General features: G+C 35.3%; 1 protein-coding gene across 2 annotated transcripts in view; it reads left to right on the plus strand.

Annotated features, from left to right (window-relative positions):
* Positions 1-13,546, plus strand: part of LOC118181398 (spectrin beta chain, non-erythrocytic 1-like) — a 239,244-nt gene that overhangs the window by 77,081 nt on the left and 148,617 nt on the right. For both annotated transcript variants that reach the window (XM_085809705.1, XM_085809706.1), the window contains exons 16-25: positions 2,188-2,304; positions 2,402-2,468; positions 7,245-7,339; positions 9,583-9,669; positions 9,751-9,807; positions 12,279-12,409; positions 12,502-12,561; positions 12,867-12,990; positions 13,118-13,182; positions 13,257-13,338. In XM_085809705.1, the coding sequence (XP_085665831.1) occupies positions 2,188-2,304; positions 2,402-2,468; positions 7,245-7,339; positions 9,583-9,669; positions 9,751-9,807; positions 12,279-12,409; positions 12,502-12,561; positions 12,867-12,990; positions 13,118-13,182; positions 13,257-13,338 (885 nt within the window). The remainder of the gene's footprint in view (positions 1-2,187; positions 2,305-2,401; positions 2,469-7,244; positions 7,340-9,582; positions 9,670-9,750; positions 9,808-12,278; positions 12,410-12,501; positions 12,562-12,866; positions 12,991-13,117; positions 13,183-13,256; positions 13,339-13,546) is intronic.

The raw sequence follows: 13,546 nt of genomic DNA on the forward strand, positions 1-13,546 counted from the left end.
AGACCCAAAATCAAAATTATGATTAAATTTCCAACAATGATTAGCTGTCGAAGACGTGTTAATTTCGCCTTTTCGATATGAGTCGCGTTCCTTGATACGAAACTAATGCATTTTTAGTTCGGCTGATATACCTCTAAACGCACTGACACGATTTGCTGTAAATTCTCCAAGAATTAAAGTCAAAAATGGAATTTTGAAGAAGCGAATCATGTATTTTATATACGATTTACTGATATTCAAGCTCTAGCTACTATCTCAGTAACATATGTCAAAGGCAACATGCGTATTTTAGATTGCACTTTTATAAGCTGATGTATAGATCTCCGTTAGTTATAAAACAGAAACCTTAGTGCTCGAAAGTGTAAAGAAATAATCTTGAATTCAATGAATATCTTTATGCAGATCCCGTAGGAAAAATACGCGTATTACGAAATTTTTATTATATCCCACTACGAGTTCGATTAATGGAAAAGTTATCTTCAACAGGAGACTGTTGTATCTGAATTGATTAGCTGAATGTCTAGACTCGAAATATTAGATTGACCACACGTTTAACTGATATGTGAGGGTCTATGGAGAGATGTTACTATCTTCAAACTGTCAACTGATACTAGCGGACAGTTTATTCGTGCCGTATGAGGATAATGAAATTTACTCTTTCTGAACTAGTCTACATCATTTCAAACAGTTATGGAACATCATTGTTCTCATGTTATTTAGGTTATTCGAATATGGCAAAATCCATGAGGCTTATATGCCTATATAGGCCCCTATAGACCTAATAGTTCGGATGATTTAGTGGAGGATTTTTTGAGGGAAACTGGCTGATATTTCTCATGTTTGGTTATGAATTGCTGAAAATATGAGCACTTGACACACCGAAACCTTTGCCTGTTGCATTGTAAAACTTCAAATTAAGGCAAGCTCTAAATTTTGAAGAAAATTGTTTCTCGTGCAGAATATTTTTACGCCATTTAAAATATTAATGTACCTTATTTTTTCTTAACTCCTTCATGTCCTTTTCTTAACACTAATTTTTCTTTAATTTATGTACCGGGTGGCCATAATTAAACTGACAGTGCTGACAGTCTTCTGTAGCGCGATCTATTTGCGAGAATGATGCCACATTTTGTAGGAAGATTAAACAAGACGGAGGACGAAGGATTCCGCGAAAAAAATAGTTCCAAAAGTCACCGCTAGGGAAATATTTGGCGCTGTGTAATAGAAAAAAGAGTGTTAACAAATGCAAATTAATACGGAATAAAATTTATCGCAGGTCCATTCTTCTATGAGAACATTACCCCGACAGGACCGGAAATCTGTTCTGTTACTGGAGAGAAATATCGCTACATGTTGAACAGCTTTGTCATTCCGGCACTTCAGCAAAGACAATGCTTGGGGGAAATCATTTTCATTTGTTGCACGGGTGCAACAGATGCTACGACAGAAATTCACAACAGAATGAGTCATTAGCCGCTACTTCGCAACTGCATGGCCACCTCAGTCGCCTGATCTTACCCCATGCGACTTCTGGGTATGGGGTTACCTTAAGTCCAAGGTCTATCAAGGAGTGCTCCAGGACCTGGCTACGTTGAAGGATAACACATTACGGACTGTATGGGAGATTCCTGCAGACATGTTACTTTCTGCTGTTGTGCATACTGTGCACAGAATGCAATATGTGGTCCACAACAACGGCACCCACATTGAACCTCATTTGAATGCAAAATAAAAGGTAATTTCCGTATCGATTTGCATTTGTTAACACTCTATTTTCTATTACACAGCGCCAAATATTCCCCTAGTGGTGACTTTTGGAACTAATTTTTTTTCGCGGAATCCTTCGTCCCCCGTCTTGTTTAATCTTCCTACAAAATGTGGCGTCATTCTCGAAAATAGATCGCGCTACAGAACACTGTGAGCACTGTCAGTTTAATTATGGCCACCCGTTATATTATTTCTACTTTAGAAGGAATTGTTGCTTTCTGAAGAAGACTTACACTACTATGAAAGGTTTCAAAGAGCTTTTGACATATTTGTTAAACTAATATGTTTAATATTACATATTAATTTTTTTAAGTTCAACATCAGACGTTTTCATAACTTCAGTTATTATACTTAAATCTTTAAATACTATGAGAACATTAAAAATACATTTTTTTTTTTTTTTTTTTTTTGGCTTTTTAGGCTTTGCTTCGCCGCCATGTACGAGTAGAAGATGAAATAACAGCATACGCTTCCGAAATACAACGATTACGCCAAGAAGCTGAGAAGATATGCAGTTCTGCGTCAGATCATATCAAAGTACCATAACTCAAACATCAAATTAATCTGACATAACTTTCTTGTATTCTTATTATCAACCTGTGGTACATAACTCGGTTTTTTTTTCCCTTTACAGAGCAGTAGCTCTCGAATTTCAATCACTTCCCACCTAAACAAGAAATTCTCGCCCACTTCCATAAAAGGTACGTATATTAATTATTGACGTAAATTATAAGGTATTTCTCCCACTTTCCTAGCGTCCTTCGTGGTGTAGTGGTTCTGCACACTGAGCCGGTATTTCAGAGGTCCGTGGTTCGATTCCCGGCGAAGGCGTTTGCTAATTTTTCATCTTGCTGGCCTCTAAAAAATCCTAATGACTCTACAAAATAATTCCTCTAATAATGACTTTGAAAATCAGCAATAGTCAAGGTAAAAAAGCGTGTTAATATTAAACTAAATAAAATCACCATATTAAGTAATTTAATATTTCATTAGATATTTTTCTCTGTTTATAATAATTTGCGAGAGCATATCAAATAAGAATTTAAGAATGAATAATTTTTAAAGCATGCGCAACTGGCAAAGCATTGTAAGGATAAAAGAACCACCAAAGTAGACAAATATGTATATATAATTGAAATTCATAGCCCATTATCAGTTTAATATTTATGATTACTATTGCAAAGTAAAACATTAAAGAAAGATTATTGTTATGCAAATGAAATTCATATTAATTAATACTGAATATAAACTCAGAAATCACAGAAATTTCTTAAAAAAATTAGTTAAAATAATTAACATAAAAAGCGTTACTTAAAAATCTGATGTAATACACAGGATGAATACTCTTTTATATACACAGTCCAGTCAGATTAATGTGACCACCATCTACTTTCGACGTCAACATGGAATAATTAATCAGATACGTGCAGGTTACAGTACATTGCATTGAGTATATATAAAGGGTGTCCGAGAGAATCAGAAAACATTGCAGTCGTTAGCGTAATGCAGAAATTGAGATATTTATCTGACTTCCAAAAGGATATGATCATTGGCTTTCGGGCCAAGGATGGAAGCATTTTCGAGATGGGCTAATTTTGTAAACTGTTCGCATCCTACAGTGTAAAAGTATACCGTGCATGGCAAAATGGCACTATCCAAAATCAGAGTCGTGGCAAATGTAGTGTGCTAAGTGCCATAAATGACAGAAGTGAACGACTGTTGCTGAGATGCCTTCGGGCAAGTAGACGTGCAACCGTTGAGCAACGGGTCTCCCAGATGAACCAATAGGCTACCAACAGTGTCTCCTCAACGACCGTTCAGCGAACGTTGAATGTGTATGGGCCTCCGCAGCAGACGCCTGGTTAACCCTTTGCGACACAGTGTGTCTGGTCTGGACATACCTAAAAATTTCCTTCTGTACGCACAGAAAAATTGAATGAAAAAGGATTTATAGGTGACTCTGAACCTTCTTTATTTATAGTAGATGGCAGCTCAACACAAACCAGTCCATATATTTTAGCCATGTTTAGTTTTTTAAGAACCTCATTTTTCAAAGAAGTCTTCCAGATTTTTTTTAGTGTATAAAAGGAATTGTTTGAAAAGAAATTTCTATGCTGTTTTTTTGACTGTATGCTAATCTCCTTATTCTATATGAGTTTTAAATTTTTACCTTGAAATATTGCCTAAAATCAAACGGCGAACCCTAGGTGTACCCAGACCGAGCTCACCGATAATCTAGGACAACTGAGAGTCTGTATTCTTTGTTTCTCCGCATCTCATTGGTCAGTTCATTGACAAAAATGCTCGTTTCAGCACTCTTTTCGAAGCTCTATTCAATCAGTGTGCTCACTTTAGGCACACCCACAGAATTAAAAGATAGGTGCTATCTTCACAAAATTTTACTTGTGTACTCCTCTAGGCCTAATTAGACTGCCTAATTTTTTTTTATCGAAACTCCAACTTTAAAAGATAGCGTGCCGGAAAGGGTTAAAGTACCTATGCTGACTGGTAGTTCATCGGCGACGAAGGCTGAAATTTGCACGTACGTCCACTGAGCGGCGACAAGTGGTTTTTTCTTATGAACAACGTATTATGCTTTATCGGACAGATGGACGTTGGCGTATACCGCATGAAAGGTGGGAAAGCAAACACCCTGCAAGAATTGCCGTAATGGCGAGGCTGGAGAAGGGAGCTTTATGATCTGGGGAATGTTTTCGTGGCATTCTTCGGGTGCACTTATCATTGTGGAAGGCACGATGGATCAACAGAAATATGCACCTGTCCTTGCAGATCATGTCCACTCCTACGTGCGAATTGTTTTTCCTCTTAATGGGGACATCTATCAGCAGGACAATGAAAAGTGTCATACAGTTCGCAGTGTACGTACGTGGCTCGAGGAGCACCAGAATGAGTTTACCATACTACCCTGGTCAGCAAACTCCCAGGACTTAAACCCAATCAAGAATATGCGAGACCACTTCGATCGGGTTTTTCGAGCTATGGATCCTCAACCGCGTAACCTAGCGCAGCTGGCCACTGCACTGGAATCGGCATGGCTCAGCATCCCAGTGAACACATTCAAGAACCTAATTGGCTCACTTCCTGCACGTCTGGAAGCAGTCCGCTCTGCGAAAGTAGGTTATTCTGGGTTTTGACAGGTGGTCACAATACTGTGACTGGACTGTATATATAGATATATTCCGAATTAAGCAATATATGAGCTAATAAATACAGAAAACGAAGGTCGGATATACAAAATCACGTTATCCTAGATTTTGAAAGGTAATGATTTGCAAAGAAATAAGTACTATAACTTGAAAATAGTCAGAATAAAAATAGTGGCTATGGCGAAGATTGGACGGTAACGTGAATGGGATAATAGCCTGTCACTCTTGACAGAGATTGAGTTGTTGTTGACATCCCAAAACATTCGAAATGGCTGCGCCGGCAGGACTAGCTAATGGCGACGCACGGCTACCATGTGTAGAATTCATAACAACAAGAAAATTAAAGTTCCTGGGTTGACGATAAAAACTCTGTATGAACTGACAACACCGTCCAAAAGATGGTTTAAAATATTCCTACTTTGGCCGTCAAGAGAAATTCCATGTTTGACAATATAATCCAGATATACGAATTTTTCCAAGAATTACCACGATTTCTGGAATTAGACGAATTTTTCACAGAACCACTGTACTTAACTAAGTCAAACAAAAACCACAAATTTTGAGGATGAAGAAAGAATCGCACAAGTATAAATGCAGCATCCACATATATCTCAAAGACTTGCGCATACAGTGCAAATGGAAAACAGAGCCCATCTTTCTCCGCTGAGCGCATTCCAGACTGGCAGGTTTCAGCTGTCTGAGACTGGTTGAAGGAGGTAAACGTGGAAAGAGACAACACGCCCAAGCTCATTCCACAGATTTTCAATGAGATTAAGGTCGGGGAGTACGGCGGCCATTCTATACGAGAAATATCCTCCTCTTCAGATACTGGCTACGATGTTGGCTCTACGAGGACGGAAGGAAATCAGGGGCAACTGCTGCAAAGTTACGGGTGCGATAACCATTGGAATTCCAGCCCACGCTGTCTTCTTTGAATGCATAATGTTCGGCGTCTAATTCCATGAATCTCGTTCTAATCCGGGACAGTCCAACTGAGATGCTGATAACACGATTTTAATTTTGCTCTTCTTGATTGAACTGTTAGTGGAACACACACATTTGGTACTCAGGCATACTATCCCTTCCCGTGAAGCCTTCGGCTCACAGAGCTGGCAGATGTCTCACCTATTGACGCTGAAACCAAGGAGTAACAGTTGTGGTAATCGAATGTGGATTTCACTTGGCTACTATAGCAATGGACCGATCTTCAGAAAGATGGTAACCCTATTGGCCGGCCACGCACAGGATTCCGGACAATTGTTGGACTTGTTTGGAATTGTTTTCACATTTGAGAAGTTACTGAATTACCAACGTCAAAGAAAGGAGCGACATTTTTGACTACCTTGTTTCAATGCGACAACAAGCCAGAGCTTACAATTTAAAATTCGTCTTGTTTCAGCCATAGAAACACGAATATCATCAAAACTTATTTTACCGGAGTTAATAATAAATACTTTGTATCAGCGTTTAAATGAAGCTTCTTAAATCTTTCAGAATGCTGGCGTTTTCAACGACTGAATACTTAAGCATATATTCGGATGCCAGTTGTGATTGGCTATAACATATTATATTCGCATGCTGTCGTCTGCCTCCGCGGTAATTTTCAACCACTCAAATTCAACTATGCTTTCAAAAACTGCTAATTAGAATCCCGTACTTAACTTTTGGACTCCAGTGTAATTTACCTTCCAGCCAGGAAAGAAAATGACAATTTAATACATCGTTTGTAATTTTTTGAAAAATATGATGATACAAATTTGTAATAAAAATTATTCGATAAAGCTCTGCCCTACTTTTGATTTGAGAAAATAATAATTGTAAAAAAAAACAGCTTGTCTAGATATATAGTGCTGTTAACATAATCAAAAAGTTATTTTTCATAAAACTTGCACAATCCTAGACTGACTGATTGTTTCCTCTAGAGAGATATTATAAAGATGACATGCGCAGCAATATGAAGACTCTAATAAAAATTAACGACAAAAAAGTGATGCAGAAATTGCCTAACAATTTTGTCAGATGATAATTCTGAACACGACGGCTTATAAATTTTGTTGTTCACAAAGAGCTTCGATAAGCTTTCATTGTTTATACTTAAACGGAAAACTTCAAACTGTAGAGACGTTAGGTATTTTTTGGAAGCAGGCAAGATGAAAAATACGCAAAGCCTTCGCCGGGAATCGAACCGCAGACCTCTCAATTACACTCTGAGCATGCAGACCACTACACAACAAAGGCTCGCTAAGAAGGCGGGAGAAATACCTTATAAAACTTCCACAGAAAGCATGATGCAAAATGTTTGTATTTCAGGTGGTTCAGAATATGAAAGGACAGCAATACAGCAAATCAGAAGTCATCAGACCCAAGTCGAGAAGAATTTTTCCAAGCTTCAGAGCAAGTGCCAGGTTTGTAAATAATCTATATAAAATACTAATAGGACAACAGCAGCAAATTTAATTGTATCCTGAAAAAATTGTTTTTGTTTTAATGCATTATGATAAATGGAATAAAAATTATTCATACTACATGGATAAAATGCAATAAAATAAGAAGAAAATGATAAATTAAAACGACAGAATCATCCACTATATAAACTATACCTCTGTATTATTCATTGTATCTGTCTGTATTTGAATCAATATAATAACTCGAATATTAAACGATTTCCTCTTAAAATAATTGCATGAAGGACACTACCCGTTTTAATGCGCTGCTTAACACTTTAAAAATATGTTTAAAATTCATAACTTATTATTTAACGTTTAAGTTGACAGAAAACATATTCGTTCAGTGTCAGCCCACCAGCGGCCGAGCGGTAAAGTCGCTGAACACTGGTAGTTCGGTCCGAGAACGGGCTGGCTGCATGGGTGTTTTCATGGTTTTGCCCATGCGTAACGTGTATACGAGCCAGTTTCCCTTAGAAAGTTCTCCACGGAGGCATCCCTCCCATTAGGCAGATAGCCCTCGAGGTTTTGCCATAATGACACACACACACGTTCAGTGTCACCTCGGAGTATGGTATTTAAAACCTTTAATTACCTTTCTTACAGAATAACTTAAAAATACCGAGTTCACATACACAAAAGGCACCTTAAATGCTAGACCGTTTCTTCCTTTTTTACATCTGTGAAACATTTTCAAAATGTAGGATCGTCTTATAAATGAACAGTTACATATACATGATGTAATAGGATAGTTTATACATATGCATACAAGTATATTCTTTTAACATTTAAATGATAAATATCTTTTGGGAAAGACTGAAATTTGTTTCTCTGTACCGAAAACGCACTGTAGAATGAAAATCAAATTAGAAAAATTTAATGCAGTTTTTATTAAATGTTTAAAATAATTTTTAAGTGTCGCTCTTTAAGTGGACATCTGTAACCAAAAAAAATTGTACCAATATCCGTGAATACTGAAATGATAATTCAAGGATTCACGGCCTCGAATAAAAAGAAGTGCTTACCAACAAGTTTCGAAATTCGATAGAGGCAGGATCGTTGCCTATCGAAAGTGTAGATTATCGTTCCGTGATATCGGTGGTCGCACTGATCGACATTCAACAACTGTCCTGCGAATATAGCTGCGGCTAATTATATATACATATATATATAATAAATCAAAATCTCGGAAATCGGAATGAAAAAGAAAATGTCGCATTAAATATTTGAAAGCTAAACCTATTCCGATCGTGTAACAAATTAAACAAATGAAACACAAATTAAATAAAAATACCAAATTGAAATGAAAAATATCATTTCAAAGAGGAAAATTTATAAAAAAATGGGAAATGGTACAGATTAAAACCAAAACAAGAAAAATATTAAAAATTATATTAATCTCCTTTGTTTAACGCTTCAAGCAGAACTTGTCAAGGAAAAAGTAATTTGAAGCCTTAAACCAAGTTGATTAACGACTGACGATAAACATGTTTCGTTCTAATAAATTCACTGAGACTAAAAACCGCTTTAAAGCAATCCAAATTTTCTTCCATGTGTAATTTGATTTAACAGTCTCATAAAATTCATATATATATATATATTTAAACCAATAATTCATAATAATTTATAATAAGAAAACTTTCCATATACCATCTCCAAAGAACACAAATTCGATTTAAATCCATGAATGAAAAAAAATTTTAGTCAGAATTCTAATTAGTATTTTCAATCTCCTTGCTTAAAATTATAAAAATCTACAAAGAAAAATCTTTAATCGCAAAAATACCCACCAAAAGTAAACATTTTAAGTATTGAAAAAGTAGCTATTGTCATTGGTTTCAGATTAATCGACTTATTAAGGGGATAAACCAATTTACCACCAATTAAGAACAACTAAATTACAGAGTGTTTCATATATTTATATAATGTCAAACTTTTATTACCATCACCCCATTTATTCATGAGATTACGCACGAAATCTCAGATGCAGCAATTATTAAAGAATTTTGAAGCTGCTGTTTAAGAATTTAACAAAATAAATTGTAAAACAACTGAAAGTGTACTGTCAAAAATAGCCGAATAACAAAAAATAAAATTCTTTCAATAATAGCCTCCTTTCAGTTAAAAAGTAAAAATTAGTAATGCGTTGAATTAATTAAAACTTCTGACCGGTAAAAGAAATAAACACTTTTTATTTTGATCAGGAGAGAAGAAAACGTCTGCGGCATTCCACTATGTATTTTCGATTCAAAGACGGGTGTGCAGAAATGGAAAACTGGTTAAGAAAAATGGTAAGTTATTTTTCTCAGGTTTTTGTTTCTTTAATATAAGAGAGATATATTGGAAATGATAAACCTTACCCTTTTCCATAGGAGCGTATTATCGACCAGGACGACTTCGAAAACGAAGAAATTGAGAAATGTTTCCAGGTAATGGGATAAAATTTTCTATCGCATTAATTAAGTCCTTGTTACCTTCCAGACTGTGCTTGACAGTCTGAATGCATTAAAAATTAAAGCAGCTAAAAATAGTATTACAGGAGCTCCAAATTAATTCAAACATTTGTTCCTTTGGTTTCCTTAGTGTCCTTGACTTCCCTCCCCTTGGTGAAATTATACACATGTATTAGATACTTTGCATTCGAGTTGAGCTTCTGCATAGCCACTCGTAATACTATTATGATGTCTATTGCTTTTTTACAGTCTTTTGAACAAGTTATAGTCTTTCTTATACACCTGATATGAATTTATAATTTTTAACTTACGCTTTAACTTTTGTTCATAATTAATGAGATTTTGCTGTCACACAGGCTTCGCTTGATTTGTGCATAATACTGCTCTTTTCTTTATTTGTAATTAACGTGAACGCAAGTAAGTTTTCTTCTTCCTCTTTCCGAATGTTTTAGTTACATAGTCACGAAATGTAACACTGCTCGTGAGACATGCGTTACGTGTTGTCCTGTGCTCGCATTTCGAGAAAATGCACGTAGCGTTTCTTTGAAAACTGCCAACATTCTCATTTAATAATTTTCAGCGAAATCCGAAGCGATTTCAGCGATTTAAAATGTCCTAAATTTCTGTAAAACAAACATAATAGTAGAAGTTAAAAATCAAAGCATATAGCATAGCTTTGTGATTCTTTTGTGATGAGTCAACTAATTCACAGATAAAACTTTTTATATATTCTGTAAGAAAAATGCTGCATAATTTAAAGGAAAATTCTTAAAGGAAACAAATAATATGAGGCATTTGCAATCGAAGCTGTTAAAGAAGCCAGACGCTCGGAAAATGTAGACAGTTTCTACTGCTGCGATGCACTATTAAATATAATCTGTTTGCATGTCTTTAAACTCTCCTCCCTCCGGAAAAGGCTTTGTTGTTCTAACTTAAGTATTTTGACATAAAATCTTACTTTTTCTGAAATAACATACCGATTTTTTTTTCCATATCTCGATTTTAGAACTCAAATTATGCCTAAATGTTAAATTTCGTAAAATTTCCTGTGAAACTTACCGAGAAATTAAAAAAATTATTATGGCACACTTTTTTTTAATTTGCGTCAAGAACACTTGGCGAAACTTTTAATTTATGGTGACCTGCTTTCCTTTCCCTTTCATCGTGCAGGAGTGGAGAAAACGTACATCGTTCATTCTTTAAAATAATTTTCTTTACATCACATTTGCCCACCAGCGGCCGAGCGATAAAGCCCTTGAAGACTGGTAGTTCCGTCCGAGGCTCGAATCTCGCGAAAGAGCTGGCTGCATGGGCGTTTTCGTGGTTTTCCCCATGTGTAACAAGTATACGAGCCACTTCTCTTAGAAAGTCCTCCACGAAGGCAATCCTCCCCTTAGGCAGGTAGCCCTAGTGTGCTTTGCCATAATTAAATAAATCGAACCAAACCAAACTTTGCCTCACATTTGGCATTATTATTGCTTGAAACAAAGATGCCAAATTTCAACGTATATCTTAGAAAATTTTTAATAAATAAACTCTAATTTTTTGCAGGTGTGTTTAGAAATACGTTTACTTTAAAATGGCTGCAAAACTTTTATAAGTTATAATTAAAAGTTTATAAAAATTACTAAAAAATATAAATTTTAAAAATAAATCAGAATATATCTGCAAATTTTAATAAATCAGAATATATCTGCGGATCAGAATATATATCTGCAGAATATATCTGTGGATTTTATTTGAACTGAACCTAAATTTCGAACCGTGAAAGAAGGAATCAAGTAAGTTTAATAATAATAAAAAAGATTTGTTTACTAAATATATACCAACTTCAATTAACATGGAGGAACTAAAATCTTGAGAGCTAATTTTTTTTAAAACTACTTGAACGATTTTTACAAAATTTGGCACTTTCGCATAATTTGAGCAGCAAAATCGTATGTATAAATCTAATATACATCGTTAAGTCATTCTTTCGAGACATGAAAAACGCAAGTCGCATTTCGTCATTCGGTCTAGTAGAAAAGATAGACTGACCCCCTTTTTTTGTACAGAGTGTACCTACAGATATATGGATATATGTGTTATTCAACTTGACTTTTCGATCCCTGTCGCAATAAATTTTGTATGCAGAAATAAAAAGCAATAAACATTCGAAGCAATGAAACACATAATTTTGAACAATTATGCATGTGATAGCTTTATAAAGAAATGAAATCGTTGCTACATAATATCCTGTTTCAAACGTTCAGCGGATGTCTTCGAGACAATGTAATATCTCAGACACTCCACGCTACTGATCACCACTTAGTTGGTAAAATCAAGAACCTGAACATTCGCTTTTATTCATTCTTTACACGTCCCTCACTTTTTATTAATAGTTTGTAAGTTAAGAATTTCAAATTTCTTGCCGGTCATTACTGACTTTTAAAAAAAATCTATTTCAGACATATATGACTGATATAGCAGCACATGGAACTATGATAGAGAACCTCAAAACTTTGGCCGAAACACTAGAGACAGAGAAATCTGATCAAGCACAAACTGTGAAAATTCTGCTTGAGGACGTTAATCGCAGGTGACAATGAAAAACTCCAAGATCATCATAATTTTATGAAAGGAAAATAAGTAGTGTATTTCTCCCTCACTTCTACTTTTTTCATCTTTCAGATGGCAGCACCTTAATGAACTGACGAATTTAAAAGCAAGGAACCTGAAGGGATTCACAAGGTGAATACATTAAGATTTTTTTTTTTTAAAGATTACAAGCAACTGATTTAACTGATTTTTGTCCTTGTTTGATGATCACTTTCAGGCCCCTGATCACTAGGCAATTGGTTAAGGTCGCTGCATATTGTGAGTTATACTCACGTTCGACTAATAGATGCAGTACCACTTTCGTATAATTATTATCTTTGACTTTCAATTATATTTATGTATAATTTCTCACACTAATTTATTTATGTATAATTATGTAAAATTTCTCATCTTTGTTATTTATGTATAGTTTCTCATACTAATAATATTTAAACTAGTGTCCTCCTTGCTCATCGCATGTGCGACGAAGCGAATGCTTGGCTAAGCGAAAGATCTAAAGCAGAAATTGAAGTCGGTGCGAAAGATGTCACAAGTTTCGCTACATTACGTAGAAAGCAAGAAGTAAGATATTAACACTTTACAAAAGCTCGCAACTTATGGAACTATCCAAGCTACGAAGTTTCTTTCATTTATTTACTTTTTTTGCATGTATTTTACCTATTTATTATATATTACATGTAATTACCAGGCAATTGAAAGAGAACTTGCACCAGGTGAGGAAAGAGTCAAGCAAGCACTTATTCTTTCAGAAAAGTAAGACATGAAATATCTTTTCTTCAAACATTCAAGTTTTATTTAATTGGGTATTAATCCTAAAAATCTTTTAGTGTTGCAAAGTCGTACCCTGAGAAGAAGAGTTCAATAGAAAAAAAGATGCAATCTCTAAAGGATCAATGGCAATCGTATCAGGTATGACTTTTCTTGCATTTCATTAGGTAAGCACACAATGATTAAAGAAGGAAAGGGTTAATCTTCGGATTATGGTAACTTGGCGACTTTTGGCGAAAATTTGGCGACCAACCCTGCTGCAGCAACCTGCTAGTTTTTTTTTTTTTTTCTGGACGCCATTTTGTTTTCACGAAGAAAAGGCATTTTTTTTTTAACTCAACCTTTTTTT

This window comes from Stegodyphus dumicola, chromosome X2, assembly GCF_044657685.1.
Source record: "Stegodyphus dumicola isolate Sdum_Otavi_A_Nest chromosome X2, ASM4465768v1".
NCBI lineage: Eukaryota > Metazoa > Arthropoda > Arachnida > Araneae > Eresidae > Stegodyphus > Stegodyphus dumicola.